The 23,887-nt window shown below is 29.9% G+C and overlaps 2 protein-coding genes across 6 annotated transcripts in view; one reads left to right on the top strand and one right to left on the bottom strand.

The window, feature by feature from the left end:
• Positions 1 to 8,870: 8,870 nt before the first annotated feature.
• SCPL51 (serine carboxypeptidase-like 51) lies at positions 8,871 to 18,708 on the top strand. Its single transcript, XM_028215515.2, has 13 exons — positions 8,871 to 9,524; positions 9,675 to 9,769; positions 9,904 to 10,011; positions 10,178 to 10,418; positions 11,284 to 11,327; positions 11,413 to 11,480; positions 11,556 to 11,661; positions 11,758 to 11,957; positions 12,065 to 12,134; positions 13,777 to 13,827; positions 14,941 to 14,993; positions 15,079 to 15,211; positions 18,057 to 18,708. The coding sequence occupies exons 1-13, from the start codon at positions 9,386 to 9,388 to the stop codon at positions 18,138 to 18,140; spliced, it is 1,392 nt and encodes a 463-aa protein (XP_028071316.1). The 5' UTR covers positions 8,871 to 9,385; the 3' UTR covers positions 18,141 to 18,708.
• A 2,172-nt stretch (positions 18,709 to 20,880) lies between these two features.
• Positions 20,881 to 23,887, bottom strand: part of LOC114273718 (coiled-coil protein) — a 44,959-nt gene continuing 41,952 nt past the window's right edge. For all 5 annotated transcript variants that reach the window (XM_082907291.1, XM_082907293.1, XM_082907292.1 and 2 more), the window contains 5 exons: positions 23,727 to 23,799; positions 22,444 to 22,563; positions 22,257 to 22,334; positions 22,036 to 22,086; positions 20,881 to 21,260 (listed from right to left, as the gene is read on the bottom strand). In XM_082907291.1, coding sequence (XP_082763417.1) covers positions 21,147 to 21,260; positions 22,036 to 22,086; positions 22,257 to 22,334; positions 22,444 to 22,563; positions 23,727 to 23,799 — 436 coding nt within the window. In that variant the 3' untranslated portion in view covers positions 20,881 to 21,146. The remainder of the gene's footprint in view (positions 21,261 to 22,035; positions 22,087 to 22,256; positions 22,335 to 22,443; positions 22,564 to 23,726; positions 23,800 to 23,887) is intronic.

Raw genomic sequence — 23,887 nt, 5'->3', positions numbered from 1 at the left:
TTCAAATTTCTAACCATATAGATATGATCACAATCTATGGTAACATTGAATTTTCATATATGGTATTATCATTAATCAGATTATTAATCAATTAAGACTGGGGTAGATGTATCAATAAGAAAATCACAAGACCTATTAGATTCTAAGTTTTTTCATAAGACTATATCTTGTATAAGTCTTTTAAATAGGACTTATAAATAATTTATCCAAATAAAAAGGCAACCGAGCTCATAAATTGTACCAACTCCATGACATTTTTTATGGTGATATATTTGGCGTGTTTCAAACTTTTATACAAACAGATATTACACCTCTAATACAATTATTTTATAACCATCTTACTTATTTATAATAAAAAAAAAATTAACAAAAATTCCCCCTAAAATGTCAACAAATGTTACACCTCTAAGACAATTATTTGATTACTATCTCACTTATTTAAAAAATGTATATAAAAAAAATTTCACAAAAATTTCGCCTAAAAAGTCTCTTTTAATTTCCTTCTTTTCTTCAGAAAAGCTCAACAAGATTTTTGATTGATTCCCAACTAAAGAGATAATTGTAACAAGATTTTAAAAAAGTTGTATTTCTACTAAGGCCTTGTTTGGGGAGTGACTATAGTTAAAAAATTAAAAAAATATTATAATATGTCATATCACTCTCTTTATTTTTTTACATAAAAAATCAAAAAAATATTTAAAATAATTAATTTCCAAAGAGGTCTAAGTAGGGTCATCATGTCACCTTGTTTGAATATATAATCACGCTCATCTGTGTGTTTTTGGGTAGGGGTGAGCATGGTCCGGATTGGAGTAAAACCAGAACCAATCCGTTATTTACGGATCCTGAAAAATTGGAACCAATCCAATCCGTTTAAATCGTGGAACCAATCCAAACCAATCCATTTAAATACGGATTAGATCAGTTTAGGACCACGGATTTATATAATTAAATAACAAAAATATATATAACACTTTATTTTCATAAAAATATGAATATAGCACCATATTAGTTTCACAATAGCAATATGTCTTTTCATAATAGCGACAAACTGTTCTAAAATTTAAACAACCATAAAGAAACTAGTTCCACCATAAGTATTTAGACCATTACAAATTAACACTAAAAACTAGCAAACAAAAGTAATAAAAGAAGATACTATGCAAGTTTAGGTTTGGATTTAAGTTTTATATGAAATAAGAGAAGATACTATACAGGAGGGTGTATAATAAAAATATAGACTATTTGTATACGGTCCGGATCGGTTCCAATCCGGAACCGTGGGATTCAATCCGGAACCAATCCGTGAACTACGGATTTTTAATTTTTCAATCCGGAACCGAACCATAGATTCAAAAAACCAATCCAAACCTACTAGATTGGACTGGACTGGATCGGATTACGGATTTCACGGATTCCTTGCTCAGCCCTATTTTTGGGTAGCATATGAACAAAAAGAGGAGTTAGGTATTCGGGTTGCATTTTTGCTCCCTTTAATTTGATTTTTATGTAGTTAAAAACAAAAACAATAAAAAAATTATAGGGTCCAAAACCAACAATAATAACAATATCACTTAAAAAGGCAAAGTTATGTTAATGAATTAATGATTTGGGTTAATCGAAGAGTGAATAGTCAGGTGAGGGTAAAGCAAATGGAACAGGAGAAGGAAAATGGTAGTGCAATCAAATAGACAGCGTATGTTCCTAATCCTCAAAACATTCTCTCTTGAATCTTGGGAATTAGGCCATATTTATAAGCTTTTCCTTGATACTAGAATATCGTGGCCAAACAGTGTAGCAACACATGTCGCGAGATATTTCCATCCTGAACCACCAGGCCTTGATAAACACGTATCCCTTGACATGTACTACTTGTTTGGCATAAAACCTCGGCAAGTGTCACTGTACTATCTGTTTGGCATGAGTGTCAGCATATACCTTTTTGGTACAAACCTCAGCAGGTGTCCTAGTTGCCGCGGTACTTGCCTTCTCAGTTCGATTTCCCAAAACATGTTATCTCAGGACTTATGACTTGCCATCCGCCATACTAGTGTCTACCTCAACAACTTTTCCACCCTTAGCTACTTAATCACAAACTTCTCAGTTTTCTAAAGTGTGGGCCACAACAAAGGTTGTGTCTCGTACCAAGTCCAAAGGGGCTTCTTTAGTCCTACCTGTGCAACCAAAGCAGGTCCTTAACCTAGTATATGGAAAGGAAATCCCTTGTTTTTCGGGCTATCTTACTCCCATCTTCATGGGGTTGTCGTGGTATACTAGCATCCTCGATACTTGCGATCAACTCCAACCAGTAAGCATTAGAACCTACTATCAGCCCTTGGCTATTAGTGCCTTGGCGCCTGTTGTTAGCGCCAAGTGTCTGCGTGTTATCTTGTATGGAGGAGGCCTATCTCAAAGGATGTTGTGCCTCAGGAGATAGTTGCAGAGATTAGAGTTGACATGGCTCATTTTCCTTTAGCAAGTGGACAAGGTGGTGCTGTAACAAAAATAGCGGCACTGAGGTAAGGTCTGCCTCAGTAACTTGACCTCAGTAAGTAGTACCTTAGCAAGTTCTCTTGGACTTCACTCATGGCCCATTTGGCCCAAGCAGATCGGATCTAGTTCGATCCTTTAGTTGACCCATTTCTCTTAGGTTTTGACCCTTATCCATTTAATGATTACTTATTCGCCCAATTGAGGCGACTTTCATAATTAAGTCTCCGTATTAATTTCTCCTCTTCTACAAAGTTTAATTTAGAACTTTTATCTTTCTCTTCTTATTTTTTCTATTGACTTTATGGTATTTCTTTAACAATGAGTTATTTTCGAAAACATAAACGAGTGTTCTTTGTTTTATGAAAAAAACAAAAACAAAAAGCAAATGAACAACCCTAATTTAAGACTTATAAATCACACCTAAACAAAAAACAAGTTACTTTTATTATTATTTGCACTTAGGTACAACTATCAATTGCACCTCATAAATTTACAATTATTTTTCGGAGTTGGCACAACAAGCTGTTATGAGGTTCATTGAGGGCATGTCTTGCAATTTTTTTTTTTTTGATGATCTAAACCGTTAATATTGTAAGGTTCGTTGCATAGATCATTCATGTAAAAAAAAATAAAGTTAATTGAACATCTGTAGCTCCATAACAAGAGTGCATTTTTACAAAAAAATAAAAATAAACGGTTAACATGATTTTAATAATTTTTTTAAAAATAATTAATACTTGATCTTGGAGTTACATACGTCCAATTAACTTGATTTTTTATATGGATGATATATTCGACAAATCTTACAATTTTAACGGTTCAAATCATCAAAATAGGCTCAGAAAAAACTCAAAAGTGCTTCACAGTAGCAACCCTTAGTCCTTTTTTTTATATTTTTCCATTTATTTAAAGAATTAATTACACTAATTTGACTGTAAATTAATCTCATTTTGGTACCTGCACTTTTAATTATGACAATTCTATCTATCTACCGCTAATAAGGATGACAAAACTTGTCATGTTAGTTTTTTTTTTTTTTTTGGTCTCATTGGTGCCCTTTAGGGGTGTAATAATGGCACAACCTGGGCTTGGGCCAGCCTGTGGCAAGCCTTGAGGGCTCCTACCAAAATTCGGGTCGGGTCGGGTCGACCTACGACACAACAAATTAGGCCCAAGTCCATGAGTATTCGGGCCTTGGGAGGACCTGAACAAATTTATTTATTTATTTTTTTTTCCCTCTAAAATTTTATTTTTTTTCAACCAAAAATGACACAAGGCCTCAAACGGGTTAGGTCTCAAGTCAGATTTTGAGTAGGTCTTGAATTGGCCAATGGGTTGGGCCACAAGCCGAGCCAAGCTTCATAATGACGGTCCAAACTTAGGCTCAGGATACCGGACCGGGTTCGAGGTTGGGCCCATTTCGAGCCGCAAGTAAGCTTCAGGCCATCCATAGGTCGCGGGCCATTTTTACATTTCTAGTGCTCTTATACTTTCATAAAAAAATTCACTTTAATCCCTAAGCTTTTAATTATAATAGTTAATTTCCTATACTTCAAATCAAATCAAATGAACCAAAATAAAATACAATAAAATGTAAAGGTCCTAAATATAATTATGCATGGTTTGAGACTAAATATTTTACTTTAAAAATTAAAAATTTATTATAAATTATCGTATCATCCATTTTATAGTTTACATATTTTTTTTTATAAAGAATTAATCCTTTGTTGGAAGAAGTATAAGTGATGTCCCTTTCTAAACACAGGATGAAACTACATATAGCACGCAATCCCCTCATATCCTCCGGGGCCCACCGATTACCATTTATACCCACCTCCCTTCAATTCTTTCACTACACTACAGGTAAGTAAATCCTATTTTCCCTAAAAACTCCGCTGAATTCATTCATTGCACAATCAGAACAGAACCCCCCAAAATTGCAACTATAGCCTATAGGCTCTTTATCCTATAGAGTAATTATCATCATTACTCCCCAACATAATTAGTAGTATGGTATGAGTCTTAATCATTATAATCTCTTTACCATTTTCTTATTCCACATCTAGCATTACACCGCAAATAATTAAAAAATAATATTAATATTAAATAATAATTAAAAATATTTTAAAATGTGTAAGAAGAGTTAATTTGAGCCTATAAAATTAATTGGGTCTAATCATCCAAGGTTGATGGGCTCGAATTTATTTCAAGTCCAAGATTGGTGAACCCGGATTTATCGCCATCAAATGGGCCGAATCACTCTAAGCCTAGAAAGGTTTCGGATCTACAAACTTAGAGACGTACACGAGATCGGACTTGAAAGGGTTCGAATCCATGAACCTATAAATCTGAAGCACTTGGCTTCGAACGGATTCAGACACAATTTAGAAGCCGTTCCATTAATGAGTCCCAGAACACTTGCGGATTCGAAACTTTCCGAGATCTACGTACCAGAACCATGATAATTATGAAATTTGAAATGTATTACCATAAGAATTTAAAATATCAATAATTATAATTAAAGTGAAATGACCAATGAATTTATGACACATGTATTTTTATATTTTATTATTTAAAAAATATATAAAAAATTGGATTTAAAGTTCTAAATTTAATGACGGAGCAATATTTTTATATAATAGTATAGATATATATAGATTTCATACCATAACAATTGAAATTAGAAATAGTAATTATATCATTGTATATTTTGAAATCACAAAATTTAACAAAATAATATTAATGTATTATTGACAATGATTAATAAGATTTAAAAATTAACCAATAATATTTTTATATAATAGTATAGATATAAGTATAGATATAGATTGCATACTATAACTATTGAAATTAAAAATAATAATTACATCATTGAATGTTTTGAAATTACAAAATTTAAGAATACTACTAATATATTATTGACAATGACTAAGAGTATTTAAAAATTAACTTAATTTATGTAAATTAGATTTTAGATTGATTAAAAAATAACACGTGTACTTTAAGTATTAAAAATTCAAAAAATATAAGAAAATTATATTGAGATTTTCAACCTGAAATAGGTCACAAAATTTTTGCTTATGTTATATAATTTGGATTACAAGTTTTAAATTTATTGATCTAATAATATTTTTATATCATGGTATAGATATAGATATAAATTTCATAACATAGTCATTGAAACTAAAAATGGCAATTATATCATCGCATGTTTGGAAATCACAAAATTAAAGAAAATAATACTAATACATTATTGACAATGATTGAGAGGGTCTAAAAATTCGAGTGGTGCTAATTGGTATACTAATTGGTGCGTATAGGTTTATTCTAAAAATTAACTTAATTTATGTAAATTAGATTTTAGATTAATCAAAAAATGACATGTATTTTAAATATTAAAAAATTCAAAAAATATGAAAAAAATTATATTGAGATTTTCAAGCTGAAAGAGGCCACAAATTTTTTACTTCTATTATGTAATTTGGATTAGAAATTTTAAATTTATTGACCCAATAATATTTTTATGAGTAAATTACGACAATAGTCCCTATACTCTAGTCCTTATGTCAATTTTATCTTTATAATTTCAATTGACTTGATTTTGACCCCACATTTATGGCTTTGTCTCAATTTGGTCCAATTAATTACTACTCTTAGTCTTTTTTATGACAAAAAAAAAACATATATAAATAGCACATGTCATAATTTTAAGGAAAAATATAAACTTACTCAACTAAGTGAGTTAATTTCAACAAATTCAATGATAATTTTTTGTCAAAAACACTATTGACATTATCAATTGGATCAAATTGACACAATATTTAAAATTAAAAGTTAAATTTGAGTCAATTGAAAGTATATGGACAAAAATGATATAAGGAACAAAATGTAGAGACAATTAGAGTAATTGCCCTATTTTTATATTTTAGTATATATAAGTGTAGATATAGATATAAATTTTATACCATAACCATTGAAACTAAAAATAGTAATTACATTATTGAATGTTTTGAAATCACAAAATTTAAGGAAATCATACTAATATATTACTAGCAATGATTAAGAGGATTTAAAAATTAATCAATAATATTTTATATGATAGAATAAATATTGATATAGATTTCATATCATAACTATTGAAACTAAAATAATAATTACATCATTGCATGTTTTGAAACTATAAAATTTAAGAAAAATGTTTGGGAGCACTAATTAGTGCTCCCACTAATTAGGTGGCAGTGAGTCCCGTCATTAATGATGTGATGTTTTAACCTTGGAGTTGTATTTTTTTTTTTTTACTTTTTTAATGCATTAATGCTATTAGTGGTAATGTTTTTAGTGGGATGAATCATTGTTGAAAATTTAAAGAAATAATACTAATATATTATAGTATAGATAAAAATATAGACATAGATATAGATTTCATACCATAACCATTGAAATTAAAAATAGTAATTACATAATAACATGTTTTGAAATCATAATATTTAAAGAAATAATAATAATATATTATTAGCAATGATTAAGAGGATTTAAAAATTAACTTAATTTTTAAGCCCAGTAATATAATAATCAATTAAGATATTAAATGTAACACAGTCTTTCATATCTTCTCAATCATTAACTAATCATATCACTCACACTTTATTAGGTCTATAAAATAAATTTAAAAAGTAAACTTGTGTATAATTTCATTTTTTTTAAAATTGGAATTGTTAAATTTAAATAAAAAAATATTGACCAGCTTAAAAGTTAATTTTTTAATTTTTTTTGATTTTTTTAAAAAAACATATAAAAAAAAGAGAAATAATATGATCAAAAAAAATTAAAAAACTAACTTTTAACCCAAATGACTTTTTAAAAAAGTTTGTGTATGATAAGAATGCTAAAACTTTTCAATCATAGCCAGAGACATATATATACACATGAGTTCAAAAGACGTAACACACACTTTACAGAAGTGTGTACGTACATCCCATCTGACAAAAAAAAAAAAAAAAAAAACTAAATTACAAACACACCCTCGACTGTTTACTTAAATTATAAATTATTTATTATGATTTTAAAAATTATATTATGCCTCTTAAAGTTTCTAATTTCATAACAAATATGTCTTTTTATTAATAAATCATCAAGTTAATTAACAATTTTTAATAATGTTAAAATTTTATTTCAATTAATAATTCAGATAATTTTATTATTGTACTGGTAAACAATTATAAATTTCATTTTTTGAATTGATTCTATTAAATAAGAATTTTGACAGAGAGAAGTTATTTGTAATTTTTCAAATTACAAGAGACAATTCATATTTTAAATAAATCTTAAAAAATATATTTATAATTCATAAAAAAAATAAATAAATAAACAAACAAACGAACGAACGAAGAATTGTGTACACAGAATTGGTCACAGGAAGTAGATGCCATGCCCTGACCGTCTTTCAATTTCTCTCTCTACATATTTATATCTATATTATTGTTTAAAATATACAATTTTGTCATAACCATCTAAAAAAAACAACCTATTTTGTCATACAACTTTAATTCTCAAAAACCCCAAAACAATAGTATATTTTTGACAACTATTTATTTGCCTGAAAATTACTGTAATAATGTCTAAAGGGTAAAATCGATAAATTAATAACTATTATTCATTACACATGATTTGGTATTCACTCTCACTTGCATAACTATTCCTATAATGTTTAAAAAATGAAATCACTAATCTAATGATTGCTATTCACTATGCATGGTTAGGGTTACAAATGAATTAAACTGTTTATGAGTTGACTTAGCTCGACTTGTTAACGACTCGGCTCGGCTAATGAGTTTGAGTTTGAACTCGAATATTAAACTCATTTAGTAAACGAACCGAACTCGGGTTTGAATAAATTCGCCTCAGTTATCTTTATTTAAATTCTATAATAAATATATTATTTATATATTAAATAATAAAGAAAAATTTTATAGAGTCAAATTCGAGTTTCATAAATATTATTGAGTCGAGTCGAGCTAAAACACAATTATTTATCGAGCCGACCTTAAGTTCAATAAATGAGCTCGACAAGCAAATGAGCGAGTTTGAGCTCAACAAAATTTGACTCGACTCATTTGTAGCCCTATGCATGACTTTGTCTTCACCCTCACCCGCTTAGCTGTTCTTATAATGTCTAAAAAGGAAAATTACTAAACTAATAACTGCTATTCACTACACATGTCTTTGCCTCTACTCACCCTACTTAGCGGTTATTATAATATCTAAAATGTAAAATCACTAAAAATTAAGGGGAAGATTATAATACACACCCCTCAAAGGGCGTGTACTATATGCACTTTATAAATAAAGAAAAAAATGGTATAAATTCAGACTTTCTGAGTAATAACTAAAAAAAAAAAAAATAATCATAACCAAACATCACATGAAATATTATAAAAAATCTCATGAATCATCACTAAAATATTATCATAATTAAAAATAATAATTATAACTAATAAAAATGTATATGATAAAATTTGCTAAAAATTAAATATAACAGCTATTCACTACACATGACTTTGTCTTACCCGTAATTTTCTGCACACGTTATTGTTAACTTCTTCACTCTATCTTTCTATAAATATATATATTCCTCACAAACAAATTGGACAGATAACTGAAGTTTAATCTGAAAAGTCAAAGTTTGTGATTTCTTTTTTGCTGTACCACATTTTTTTGTTGTTGTTATTTATGTTGCACACATAACCAAATGAGAAACATCAAAATTCAGTCACTCACCATGCACATATACTCTATATAGCCCTTCCCCATCATCTCTGCAATTACTTTCCAATCTGTGAGTTGGGTATTTCTCTCTCTCTCTCTCTCTCTCTCTCTCTCTCTGTTTTTCAACATGGAAAAGTTCTATGTTGTTTTTCTTGTTTTCTCTGTTTTCTTCTTTCTTCCATTCTTTCATGGTGGATTAGAATTAGCCATGGCTAAAACAACCCAAGATGGATCTGAACAGTGGGGTTATGTTCAAGTCAGACCCAGTAAGCCAAATCCTATTCTAGTATTATTTTTTATTACATATTGTCATTAATTTTGATATTTAGACATGGAAATTCTCCAAATAATATACTGATCATGGCTTCTTTTATTGTGTGTTTGGGTTGTACCCAAAAAAAAAACAAAAAAAACAGAAGCCCACATGTTCTGGTGGTATTACAGGAGTCCATACAGAGTTGAAGATCCAGAAAAGCCTTGGCCAATAATTCTCTGGTTACAGGGTGGACCAGTAAGTATATGGGTTCATAATTATATCCCAACAACCCTGAATAGAACCCAATTTTGTGAATTTGTTTTTTGTGTTTTTGAAAACAATTTTCTAAGTTTTTTTTCGTTGTGTTTGGTTCAATACAAAATTATTAGGGTGCTTCAGGGGTTGGGATTGGAAATTTTGAAGAGGTTGGACCATTGGACACTGATTTGAAGCCTAGGAATTCAACATGGCTGAGAGAAGCTGATCTCTTGTTTGTGGTAAGCAATTTTCATTGAGCAATTATAGCAACACAGAATATAGATCACAGAATGTGTTTTTAGCATTAGTGATTTTGATTAAATTGAAATTGTTGGGGTTTTTTTTTTAATAGAGAGATTTTTTTTTTTATAATTAATTTAATTTTTAACATTTTAACCTATATAGGATAATCCAGTTGGAACTGGATTCAGTTTTGTGGAGGATACAAAGCTGTTTGTGAAAACTGATGAAGAGGCAGCAACTGATTTGACTATGTTGTTGATGGAGATCTTCAACAAGAATGAGTCTCTTCAAAAGAGTCCTCTATACATTGTAGCAGAGTCCTATGGAGGAAAATTTGCTGCGACTCTTGGATTGTCTGCTCTAAAGGCTATTGAATCTGGAAAATTGAAGCTTATTCTTGGAGGTGAGTGCTCAAGCAATAATTTTATCTAATGAAAAGATTATAGATTTTGAATTATAGCAGACAACTCAGATGGGTCATCTTTATATTGTTGGACTGGGACTTGGATGCAGTTCTGTTTTCATCATCATTTTTTTTGACAGGGGCAGTGATATACAAAGAAAAATTATCACAGATAATTAATACGGAATGGTTGGCAATCTTTGATTTTATTAATTTAAAGCGAAAAGTCCTTCAAGTTTGGTTTATATTTTCAAGAATGTCATTAATACATGGTATACTGATCAAGAATTACGTATAAAAATTTTGTAAGAAAACATCATTTTCCTTCAAATAGAAATCATTTGTCAACCAACACGGACTAGCTTAGTTGGCCACAACCCATGCGCCTCACTAGGAGTTCTCAACATTCAAGTATTGCTAGGCAAGACTTCCTCCTCCATAAGGCTATATAGCCTTCAATGTAACCAAAAAAGAAACCAGGGTTAATTATACTTTTTACCCCTGTATTTATTTTTAATTTCACTTTAATCCTTATGCTTTTAAATTAAACAATTTGACTCATACACTTTAAGCGTTGTATCAATTTGGTCATTCCGTCCAAATTGTAGTTTCAATTTTCTAAGGTGTACATGTAGACAAAATTAATAGAAATTTAGATAGAATGATCAAATTGAAACTGGACTTAAAGTGTAGAACCAAATTGTTTAAATTGAAACAACAGGGACTAAAGTAAAATTTGAGTTAAAATAGAGGGTTGAAGAGTTTAATAAACCCAAAAAACTATTTTGTCATTGAAGTACTACTAATTTCATCCCTATGTGACAGTGTCTAACTCTGTGATTTTGAATTGTTTTTGAATATGTAGGAGTTGCATTGGGAGATAGTTGGATCTCACCAGAAGATTTTGTGGTGAGTAGTTTTGTTGAATTTGATTATTGGATTGTAATTGTTTTCATGCAATCATTATAAAATGTTTTCCAAAAACAAAATGCAGTTCTCATGGGGTCCTCTTCTCAAAGATGTGTCAAGACTTGACAGCAATGGTGCCCAGAAATCAAACAGGTCTTTATTTCTAACTTCTTCAACTAAAAAACAATGAAGACTTCTATTGTCTAACAATCCCATTTCAGAAAACAGTTTAGCTCAGCAAATTAAGCAGCAAATCGACAATGGCCAATTCGAAGACGCCACAAACTCATGGAGTGCACTTGAGGATGTGATTAGCTCCAGCAGTAATTCTGTCGTACGTGTAGTTCGCACCCCCAAAAAAATGAAATTAATTTCTTAAAATAATCTCAGAAGTGTTTGAATCGGTTAGCCTTTTGGGGACAATTTGCAGGATTTCTATAATTTTTTGTTGGATTCGGGGATGGACCCAGTGTCATTGACAGCTTCTGAGCTATCCATGGGAATTGCTATGAAGCGATACTCGAGATATCTTGATTCCTTGAAGTCTTCTTCTCCTGGTGGTGGTGTTAATCTTGACAGCCTCATGAATGGTGCCATTAAAAAGAAGCTAAAGATTCCAGAAAATGTGCAGTGAGTCTTCTTGTTTCTTGTAAAACAAAACAAAACAAAACAAAAAAGATAATTGAAGGATACTTTATGTGTTAACAAAGAATTGATTGGTTTTCATAATTTTATAGATGGGGAGGACAGTCAGATCTTGTTTTCACAGCACTTGCTGGTGATTTTATGAGGCCAAGGATCAGTGAGGTAACAAACTTAGCATATCATTATCCCTTTACCTAGAAGAATTGTCCAGTTTTTCTACTTATATAGAAATCAATTACAGCATTAGACACATTTCTTTTACTTGACTGTATGGCCCACAAGAAAGAAGAGAAGAATTGTTCAGTTTTTTTACTAATACAAAAATCAATTACAGAATCAGACACATTTCTTTTACCTAAGTGTACGACCCACAAGAAAATGGGACTCACTTCATGTGAGAAAATTGTGTCTAATTTTGAAATTAATTTTTGTATTTTTGAATTTGAGCAAATTATATCAGTAATCCTAACATTTTTTCATTTGTATCATTTTAGTTCTTATAATTTCAATTGACTTAATTTTGATTATTTATTTTAAATTTTGCGTCAAGTTAGTCCAATTGATAACACCATTAGAATTTTTGATAGAAAATTTTCACTGAATTAGTTGAGATTGAGTCACTAAATTAATCAAAATTTATAATTTTGCTATTAAAAGTATGACACTTGTCATTTATGTATGCATTTGCTATAAAAAAATGCTACCAATTGACATCAATATTGGGACCAATTTGATACAGTTAAAAATTCATAGTGAAAATTAGAGTTTGGGGATGCTGCTGCGCAGGGTGCGCAGCAGTATCTGTTGTGCAGTAAAATGGGTTCATTCCGAGACCCATTTTCATAATCTGAACCGTTCACATTTTAAAATACATTAAGTAGAACATGCCTGCAAAAAATCAAATTAATTGGATATTATTTATCTATTCATTCACTCACATTTGTATTCATTTTAATACTTTAAATTACAATTATTATTTATTTTTGTAGATAGAAATGTGAGTGGATGAATAGATAAACGATATTCGATTAACTTGATTTTTTGCAGACGTATTCTATTTGATGTATTCTAAAATGTGAACGGTTCGGATTATCAAAATGGGCTCCGAAATGAGCCCATTTTGCCGCACAGCAGATGCTGCTGCGCGGGGTGCGCAGCAGCATCCCCAAGTTCGTGAAAATTTATCTAATTAGAATTGTAAAGACCAAAATGATATAAAGGTCAAAGTATAAGGAGTAGCAGTCTAATTTTGCCTTTAAATTTTTTCTTTCTCTATTCTTTCTTGCACCCATCCCTACCACTTGTTCAAAAAAAATATATTGTCTTTCTTTTTATTTTTTTTATTTTCTTTTGGTACATTGTTTTTGAATGTCTTGGTCTCGACGGACCTTGACCTCTTATTGAGGTCATAGTTAATTTTATGAATAATGTTAGAGATGTTAAAACTTTTCTAAATTTTTTTATCGAATATTTCATATGAATATGGGACTCACATGGTGTGGGTCTCATACCTATATGAAACATTTGATAAAAAATTTGGCAAAACTTTGGAGATTTTTGATGTTTTTCTAATTTTATTTTATACTTCATTTAATTGCTGAGAAATTGTGCAAAATAGATTGATGACCTAACATTTCTTGTCCCCACTTCTTTAAAAATCTTCTTTTGCTTTGTTTTCCTAATGGTTTCTTCACAATCAAAAAAAAAAAAAAAAAAAAAAACCATTATTAAAGGGATAGACGAAATTATTATAGAATATGAAACATTGTTTTGAGATTTACTTGATGCATTTATTGGTTTACAGGTTGATGAACTCTTAGCTAAGGGAGTCAATGTGACCGTATACAATGGGCAAGTAAGATTCCTTTTTGGGCTTTTATTTCAACAATGTCTGACTATAAAACCCCATGAGATCAGACTTTTCTTGAATTGGAATGGCGTTTTCCATGTTTGACGACATAATTGTACCTTGCAACTCTGGCATTGATATTCTAATGTTGACAAAATACATTATAGGTGAAATTGATGAATGGACACACACACACACACATATATATATATATATATATATATGAGTGTTTTGGAAAAATGATTAAAAGCTGTTTTTTGATTTTTTTAAATTTTTTTTTTGAGAGAGAGAAGTGGATTAAAAGCTGAGAAGTGACTTTTAATCTACTTCCCAAAATAGCCCATATATATTTATATTACTCAAACATATCAAAAATACTTGAGAGTTCTAAACCAAGAGCTCTAATAAGTGGAATCCGTCTATTGATTTGATGTTTTGTTTTTATTTTTTTGTTGCTATCTCATTAGAACCCTTGTTAGAATTCTAAATTTAAAATTATGTATCATTGCTCCAAACAAATACTAGTTATAGTTGTTCAATGATTGTTAATATTGTTTTAATTATTGTTTATGGGTGTTGTCATCAAGTGTGATAAGGTATTGGTTAATAATGTTTTAAATAATTATATATTTTTTATGATATATTTTTAATAAGTGCTCTTAGAGATTCTACTATAGTTTCATCTTGCTAGTCTTGTATTTAATGATTCGAAAGTCACACATTTGTATAGGTCCGACACATATATAATGATGATTCTACACAAATGCTTGTCTATAGAGAACATTAATAATTTTTGGATAAATAGCCTTGACTTCCCTTGAAGTTGGTAGAAAATATATTAATAAATTATGTAATTTTGACATAATTATACCAATATTTTTTTAGTAAAGTTAAAGAGATTGAAACTAATGTATGTTCTATAAATATACATTTCAAGATAAAAGATATGATAATGTATTTTTTTTATTCATACAACTAAGGAATTTTTTATGAAAATAAAGTCAAGTATTATATGAATTAAAATTTTAAGAGAGTCAAAAAAAAATTTATGTATCAGCAATAATTTTTTTTGATAGTACAATTGAAAGTAATTTCCCCTATTTTCTTTGGTGGTTGTAGCTTGATGTCATTTGTGCAACCAAGGGGACTGAAGCATGGGTTGAGAAGCTAAAGTAAGACTCTCTCTCTCTCTCTCTCTCTCTCTCTTATTAGAACCATCACATTTTTACATTTATTTATTTATTTTTAAAATTTCAGGTGGGAAGGTCTCAAAACTTTTTTGAGCATGGATAGAACTCCCATCTACTGTGGAGATGATAGAGTGACAAGGGGGTTCATGAAATCGTACAGAAACTTGCACTTCTACTGGATTCTTGAAGCCGGCCACTTTGTAAGTCTAAACAAATCATTAACAATGCTAATTTTTTTTTTTTTTTAAATAAAAAAAAACAATGCCATATACTAGTATATATATTTAAAATTTTAATCAAAATTACTAATATGTGATTCAAATTTATTTTAAATGTAGGTTTCATTATACAAGATTTGGATCTAAATCACACGTGATCAATCTAAATAAAAAATCATAGTATAAATTTTAGGCACTTAGGTCAAGTTTGGCTATCCTAAATAAGTACACACTTTTTATCTTTTTTTCATCACATCATCTCTCCATTTTTCTACACATTTTTTCATAAAAAAACAAAAAATACACTTAGATCATCCCAAACAATCTCTTAAACCAAGCCCACAATCACATTTTGATTTGGATTTCGCTTCTCCATAGTGGATTCGACCCTTTAATGCATGATTGTTTTATAGAGTGCACTGAATTGACTAGCTCATTCTTTATTAATTCCTTGATAATGATTTCTCTCTAACGACTGGAGTCTAAATACTGGCCTTGTTTCGCAAGTGGGGTTTTGATTTTTGATTTTTTTTTTTTAGTTAAAATTTATAAAATGATAAAATAGGTTAAAATCATGAATAAGGTAAAATGTTATATCAAATTTATAATTATTTTATTTTTTTTCTTATAAACATTGTATCTAACAATAAAAAAATTCAATCATATTACAAAACACAAAAATTTTAATCTATTAAAATAATTAAAAATGAAAATAATTTACTAAATAACCAACTTTTTAACAAGAAACAAAATTTAAAACCCTTTGAATATGACCTTCAAATTTGTTTGGAATATCCTAAATAAGCGTATTTTTTGATTTTTTGGACTAAAAAATTGATGAAAAAAATATGGTTGTTTGGGTTAATTTTTTGACTTTTTATGGAAAAATGTGTATTAAAAAATTGTATAAATTAGTGTGTAGAAAAAAATTATGATTGGGAGTTGTGCAGCAATACTGTTTGACTTTTGATAAATAGTGATAACTTTTTAACTTTTTGAGTAATTTTTTGACTTTTTTTCAACTTGTCAAACTTGGCCTTACAATCAATGATCTAGATTATTTAAAAATCAATCACTTGTAATATTAAAGAAAAATTTATTAATCATATTTTAAGAATAACATTTCCAACAATGTCTCAAAATATTGAAAATGAATTTAAGTGGTTTGAGAAGGCAGTAAAAAATTAATTTTTTGATGTTTTAATATAAAAAAATAAAGAGGTGATATGACTCAGAATAATAAAAAAATCAAAAAATTAATTTTTTATCAACTTGCTAAAACGTCCTAAGAATCACTAAGAATCACGTTTCAAAAGATTTTACAATATAGGGTTTCCTCCTAATACAATCACAGATTGAAGGGTATTATTGGGTCCGTGGAGGTCTACCACACGTCTCGTTTTTATAATTCAAACTGCAATGTGTAGAAATCGTCGAGTACTATATGTCTGTAAAAAATCACATTGATCGAATATCGATAGTTATGTGATCAAATCAGTTTTGTACGAAAAAAATGGACTGTGAAAAATAAATGAAGTACAAAAATCTGATTTGATCACATAACTATCGATATCCGATTAACGTGATTTTTTACAAATATATAATACTCGACTACATATTAAACAATTCAAATTGAAACGAAACTTATAATATGTTTTCACTAACCTAATAGTACTCTCTAATCCGATCACAAACGGGAGGGAATCCGTTCCCTTACAATATTTTCTAGAAGATAATATTGGTGTCATGTCATTGTCACCAAATGTGTTTCTATCATGATAACACTATCATGGCGTAGGCGTAGTTGCTCAAATGGCCATTACCCATCGTGAAATGTCCATATTGTCCTCTGATATTAAAGTTTGGCCTCGAAAGACTTTGATGAGTTGTTGAAGTGTCACAACCCACCAGAGTTGTATTTGTACTAGAAGGATTTGCAATGGTATACCACGTACATTCCTTTAAAGCAATTTGATCACATGTTAATGGGTCCCAATATTATAAATTTCAATGTTAAATGAGTACATAACAATATTAATAATTATATATTGATACTATATCAATAATTATGTATTATAATTATATTTATTTAAAATAATAATAATAATAATTTATTTTAAAAAATTTATTTGTTATTCATTGTAAACAAATGGTTACTAATATTTAATTAATTTAATTTTATATAAATAATTTATTCAAAAAATAATAAAAATTGAAGAATTTGAATTATTTGAACACCCAAAATGTCATACACTAAGCCTAGACAGAGATTTTATAATTAGGTGGGGTTTTTGGAGAAATTATGGGTTAGTCCAAGGGTATCGCATGGCTATATCTCTGATAAACAATTATGCTTTTACTATGTTTCTCAATCATTTAATACAAAATTAAGAGTCTTACTCTTTTTACCAATCATAATGTATATGGAGTAGCACGTGACGCTATATTGTACCAACCAATAACTTCTCGGGTTTCTTTGCCTGTTTTGGGAACCTAGCTAAAAGTAAGTTTTTTTACTTTTTAATTTTTCTAGATTATATTATCTCTTTATTTTATTTTTTTTACATATTTTTCAAAAAAAATAAAAAATAAAAATAAAAAACTAAAAAATCAGCTTTTTAATCCACTACCTAGTGTACACTTTGGCGTACAAAACACACATATGCGTCTATCATCACCATCATGCATTTAATTAGGGTACGTTGCAGAGCATGCATTAATGGTGAGTCATTCATATTGTCAAAAGATCGTAGGGCTTTCCGTGCGGGGAACCCAAATCTGACGGTGATAGAGAAATCTGACATTTTCTGATGATGAAATTGTGCAGGTACCCGTTGATCAGCCATGCGTGGCATTGAACATGGTAGGTACGATCACACAATCACCCATTTCATTACTTCCAAGTAAATGAAATATATAGATGGATAGATTTAAATCAGACGGAGAGTGAGTGAGTGAGTCAACGTGCAAATAAATACAGATTGATCAGACGCTGCTGCTGTGATTCATCACCATCATCAGTGATGGTTGCAATTTATTATGATAGGATGTTTCACACCGAATAAATGAAGTGTGTTTCATTAGGTATCAATCTATTTTATGAAGAATTAGGAAAGTATTTCAAAAAAAAAAAAAAAAATACATTCAAATAATGGAAATGAATTGTTCGGTGTCAATTGAATTGTTCGGTGTCAATTGTTTTTTTCTTTTTGAAAAAAAAAAAAAATTGGTTTTTTCTTTATCTTGTGTTTATTATTAGGGAAATTCCAAGTGATGGAAACTAGAAAAGTAATTACAAAAATATAAAGGTGAAAGGAGATTTGTGCTTTGGTAGTACAAGTGAAAATTTTTGACATCACTTGCATCTGTATATTTTTTATGATTATTTTTTCTTTTTTCTTTTTACTGATTTGTATCCCCAATTATGTCTGTGGAAATGTAATTTTTCCCGAAATTATGGAAAATGTCTTTGTGCCTGAGCTTTCCTGTTTGTTTGTTTTGTTTTGTTTTGTTTTTTTTCACTTAAAGTTCATTTGGAAAGTAACTTGGCTTTTTAGCTATTTTAGCCTAAGACTAAAAAGTCTCGTTTGGAATAAGTTTGGATTTTTTTGACTTTTGTGAGAGAAAGAATGTAATGATTATGGATTGAATGAGATGTTGTCTTATTGGGCTAAAAAATTTATTTTATCTTTTCATGGCTAAAATAGTTCCAAACCCAATCCAACCCTTCTTCCCAAACAAGTGTTTACTAATCAGTCATATTAACTAGATTTATTTACTTACAGATTGTGACTGATAAATTTATCACTGTAAATTTATTTATAAAAACAAGAAATTGATAAATTTATCAATAAGAATTAATGAGTAATAAGTCTCAAAAGTAGAACCTATTGGTAATTTATTTTTATTTATTTTCCATGTGTGTTTTCATTTCTTCAAATTTTAAAATAACATAAATACTTATCAATTTTTAATAAAATTTATATTTTGGATTTTGCAATCCCAAAATATTTCAAACAAGAATTATATTAATTATGAAATTAAAAAAAAAATTACACCATACAAACATTTCGACTTCGCTTTCTCTTTTAATTTTAATTTTTTAATCTAATTGGCCAATATAATTACACAATTTATAATTTCACAAAATGAGAATTAAATGAACACTTTAATGTAAAAATAGTAATTAAAGTGGATAATTAAACATACAGTTAGCCACAGTTAGACTTTACTATGCATATGGTAAATCAAATTGTTTGTTTAATTATCCTATTAAATTTCAATCTAATTAACCAATATAATTGTGGCCCATTTTGGGAAATGGGTTATAATCCACTTTTCGGATTATAACTCACTTCTTCTCTCACAAAAAATTGCTTATAAGCAGCTTTTAACCAAAAAACTGATTATAACCATCTTCTCAAAATATAATTTCGCACAAACTTCATTGAGAAGATTAAATAAGTAATTTTAATATGAAAATAGTAATTGTTACTTTGATGTAGAAATTGAAGAAATCAATTTGTGAAGTGAGACGAAAAGAAGCACTAAAAACAATCAATTTGTGAAGTGAGACGAAAAGAAGCACTAAAAACAATTATTCAATTAAAGTCTCTTGACTCGTGAAATTAACACAACCATCATCCCACAACCATGAGCTCATTACAAACATTAGCAGGGAAAAGATTTTGTGGACAAGGAATGCTACCAAATCAAATTTTAAGTTCCGTCAAATATACGAATTGAAAAAGAATACAATATACTTATGCAGAATAACCGGGCACCATTACAAGCCTATCATTTTTAAATAAAGAATTCATCAAGTCAACTATTAGGCCAAGTTTGACAACTCTAAAATAATCTATTTTTTTTATCTTTTTATCTTTTTTTCATCACATCACCTCTCTACTTTTCTGCATATCTTTTCGTAAAAAGACAAAAAATACACTTATTTAAGTCAGTTATATAAATGTTATTGCCACATCATTTTTCTAACAGATTTTATATACATTTTCTGTAAAAATATATCTTTTCCCTTTCATGATTTATGTAGAAAATTAATCCAGTGTGTCATGGGAAGTTCCTGACATTGCAACAGGACAATGTAAACAAAAGGGCAAATAAGTAACTCAACAGTTATGTCAAAAAAAAAAAAAAAGGTGATAAAAATTATAAATATTGATAATTAAAATTAGTTATCAGTAATAATTTTTAAACATTTTGGTACTTTCCCAACATGTACAAGGCACAATAGTGCATATTCAACAATAAAAATGCATAGTCCCTTGCACATAATGAAAAGTATTCTTATTTATACCAAAAAAATAAAATAAAAAATGAAGGTACTCTTATTCTCACCCAAAAAAAAAAAAAAATATGAAAAATATCTTTGCAAAACTTTCTAGTAGAATAAGTGGGGAACCTTCTAAACTATTTTTCCTTCTCCATTCATGATTTTCAATGAATTCAATGGTTCAAATTGATACACACACCGTTCAAAAAAAAAAAAAATTAATACACACAAACAAAACTTTTATGCATGATATATATATATATATATCCAACCCGTGAACCTTTTTTTTTTTTTGGTTAGTTTTTAATGAAGAAAACGCTATCTTGTGCTGTTCTTTTTGAGACAAAAAAACACGGGATTGCGACTTCAATGCGCTCATGTAAAATCATTATTTCATGTATGATGTGATCCGAATTACATTTGATGTTTTCCATTGAAGGGAAGGATTATATTACAATCTCAGACACAGAAGATATACAACCTTGTGATGTTTTCTTTCTGAATAATGGGAGTTTTAAGAGACTATCCAATTTACATCAAAACCATTTATGAGGACAGAAAAGATTAGGGTAAAAGAAAAATGGAAATTTTTATATGATCGGAATCTTACAACACTAACAGAAGCTACAGTCCAGCTCCCTCTATCTTTTCTATTACTTCCAACCGTGTTTTTCTTTTCCAGCCTTTCATTGTCGCTACAAGGTTGATCAACCCTACAATATGACTTTTACTGTATTCCTGCAAGAAAAAGAAATTCACATGCCCTGGTGGTTATAATCAAAATAGTCATACTGAATAAAATAAATAAAATAGGGTAAATTACAACTATAGTCCATGTAATTTGTCTCTATTATTTTTGCCCTTGAATTTTTTTATATTGTGTCAAATTTAGTCCAATAACATTCTTTTAGAAATTAAATTGAAATCAAGGGGAAAAATAGTCCATTCACTCACCCCAAAGTGATTGAAGTTGGCATCCAATTTGAAATGGCCCATTCCCTTTTGAATGGATCATTTGACCCTCATTTCTATCAATTGGACTAAATTGACAAAATATTCAAACTTCAAAGGAAAAAATTGATACAATTGGAACTACCGGAACCAAATTGAAAAAATTGGGAAATGATACAGAGCTCTAATTTGAGCTCTAGTGATGTGGCAAAGCACAAAAAAGAAAAACAAACAAACAAACAAATGTGATTGAGACCCCTACTCTACCCCCACCCCCCACACACACGTGGGGGTTGGTCATTGAAAAAAAAAAAAAATTTCCAGCCAGTCACACCCACTGGGGGTCCTGGGGGTCACCCCCAGTGGGGGTCTGGAACATTTTTGAAAAAAAAAAACAAAGAACAAACATCACATCATGGGTGGGGGACAGCTCATTAGAGCTCTAGAGCAGCTCTATATTTAGAGCTCTCAATCTTTTTCCGACAAAATATTCATGTGTATAATTTTCCAAATAAAATATCATATGTGAAAACTTCTACCACCCAAGGCAAAATTTTCTCACCGGATGAGCACGTGACCAGTGCACATATTCAGTTTCTGGAAGATAGTATGCCTGCACGAAGAAAGCAAAAAATGGCAGTTAATAATCATGATAGTACATCAAGTTCCATGCATGGTTACAAATGAGTGATATGAACAAGACCGACTTCAGATTGCAACCAACTTAATTGGCTCTGAAATTTCCAGTGATTTCATGTCCCTAAGAACTGCTCTTTTGTTTACCTTGATGAAAGTTTCAACCGTTTGTAATTTTGGTTTCACATTTGTGGGGACAAAATGCTGTAGGCCATTTATCAAAACCTGAAAGGAATACATGAAGCAAGCTATCAAAAAACTAAACCCAAAAAAATAATAAGAAAAAAACAAGCAGACAAAAATATATGGTTTTCTTCTATAGTTCAATGAAAACCTGAAGATCTAATGACATAAGAGCCCGTCCCTCATCAGAACACCTCTTTACTCGTGATAGGCCTTCAATGAGAGTTTCAGCAACAATTTCAACTCCATATTCTAAGAGGAGGTCCTGAACCTGTGATTACAAGGGGAAGAAATAGTAGTTACTCATTTTATTCCCTTTTCCAAGAGATACATTAGTTGATCACATCGTCATACTCAAGTCAACTCCAACTTAAAAAATCCCAAGCGTAACAATTTACGGATGGTTCATATGGTTTAGGTGTTCTTGCCAACCCAACAACAAATGCCCAATCCATGAATGCATAAAAAATAATTCTACTCAAAAGGCTTTGGAGCAACTTCTACCAAGCCTTCAAAGGAAGCACATGGTCAAGCTAAGAAGCCTTGGAGAGCCTTAAAGAATTCATGGAAGGAATGCTAAAGAAGCTTCACCTACATGAAGACTACTCTCAACAAGGCAGGGCCCAAGTGAAGACCAAAGAGATCAAGGCCGAGCCAAAAAGTTCAAGTTAGGTCAATTTCGTCAACAAACACTGGATTTGGTAGACCAAATCTGAAGTTTGATCACTTGGTCAACCAAGTTAGGTCCTGAAACTTGGTTCTAGCCCTGAGTAAGTTTGGTCAACCTCAAAAGAATACTATACATATAGGGTTAATTACACTTTTGGTCCCTAGCCGTGGTTGTGTCATTTTAGTCCCTAACATTTCAGTTGTAGTAACTTCATCCCTAAAGAATTAAATGCAAATTAAAGATGACGCCATCAAATATTAATCGTTCCAAATCAGTGGTGTTTTTGCAATAAAAAATTATACCTCAAAAAAATAAACAGGGTTAATTACACTTTCCGTCCCTATAGTATGTGTTTTGTGTTATTTTGGTCCTCAACATTTCAATTATATGTTTTCTGTTATTTTGGTCCCTAACATTTCAATTGTGCCAAATTTTAAAACGCTGACATTTTTCCGCTAAGGTGTAAGTTTTTGTTCCAAAAATACCCTCTGATTCTGACAATAATACTGATGGCATCAGACATGGGGACCACTTTAACACACATTTAAAACTTTGGGGACAAAATTAAAACAATTGAAATGTGAGGGACTAAAAGTGTAATTAACCCACATATATATTGATAAATAATCAAACTTTATTAATAGTTTACAAAATGTATATTACTGTAACAACTATAAAAAATGATAGTTTACATAGCAAAACGACCTTTATAAACATGCTTCGTTTACTCTAAGCATGTTTATAATACTCGCATAATATATTACCTCCTTTGGAATTCCACCATGAGCAAGTCTCGTCTTGTAGTGCTTAAATTCTCCCAACAGCAAATCAACATACCTATTAACAGAAGTCAGAGCATCAGTCAAATGTTGTTCATGTTTTCGCTAGCAGGACAGAGTGGGAATTTTGAGAGGATGCCATTGAA

The sequence above is a fragment of the Camellia sinensis genome, chromosome 14 (genome assembly GCF_055761805.1).
Source record: "Camellia sinensis isolate YWXY chromosome 14, ASM5576180v1, whole genome shotgun sequence".
NCBI lineage: Eukaryota > Viridiplantae > Streptophyta > Magnoliopsida > Ericales > Theaceae > Camellia > Camellia sinensis.
This window is presented reverse-complemented; position numbering and strand designations above follow the sequence as displayed.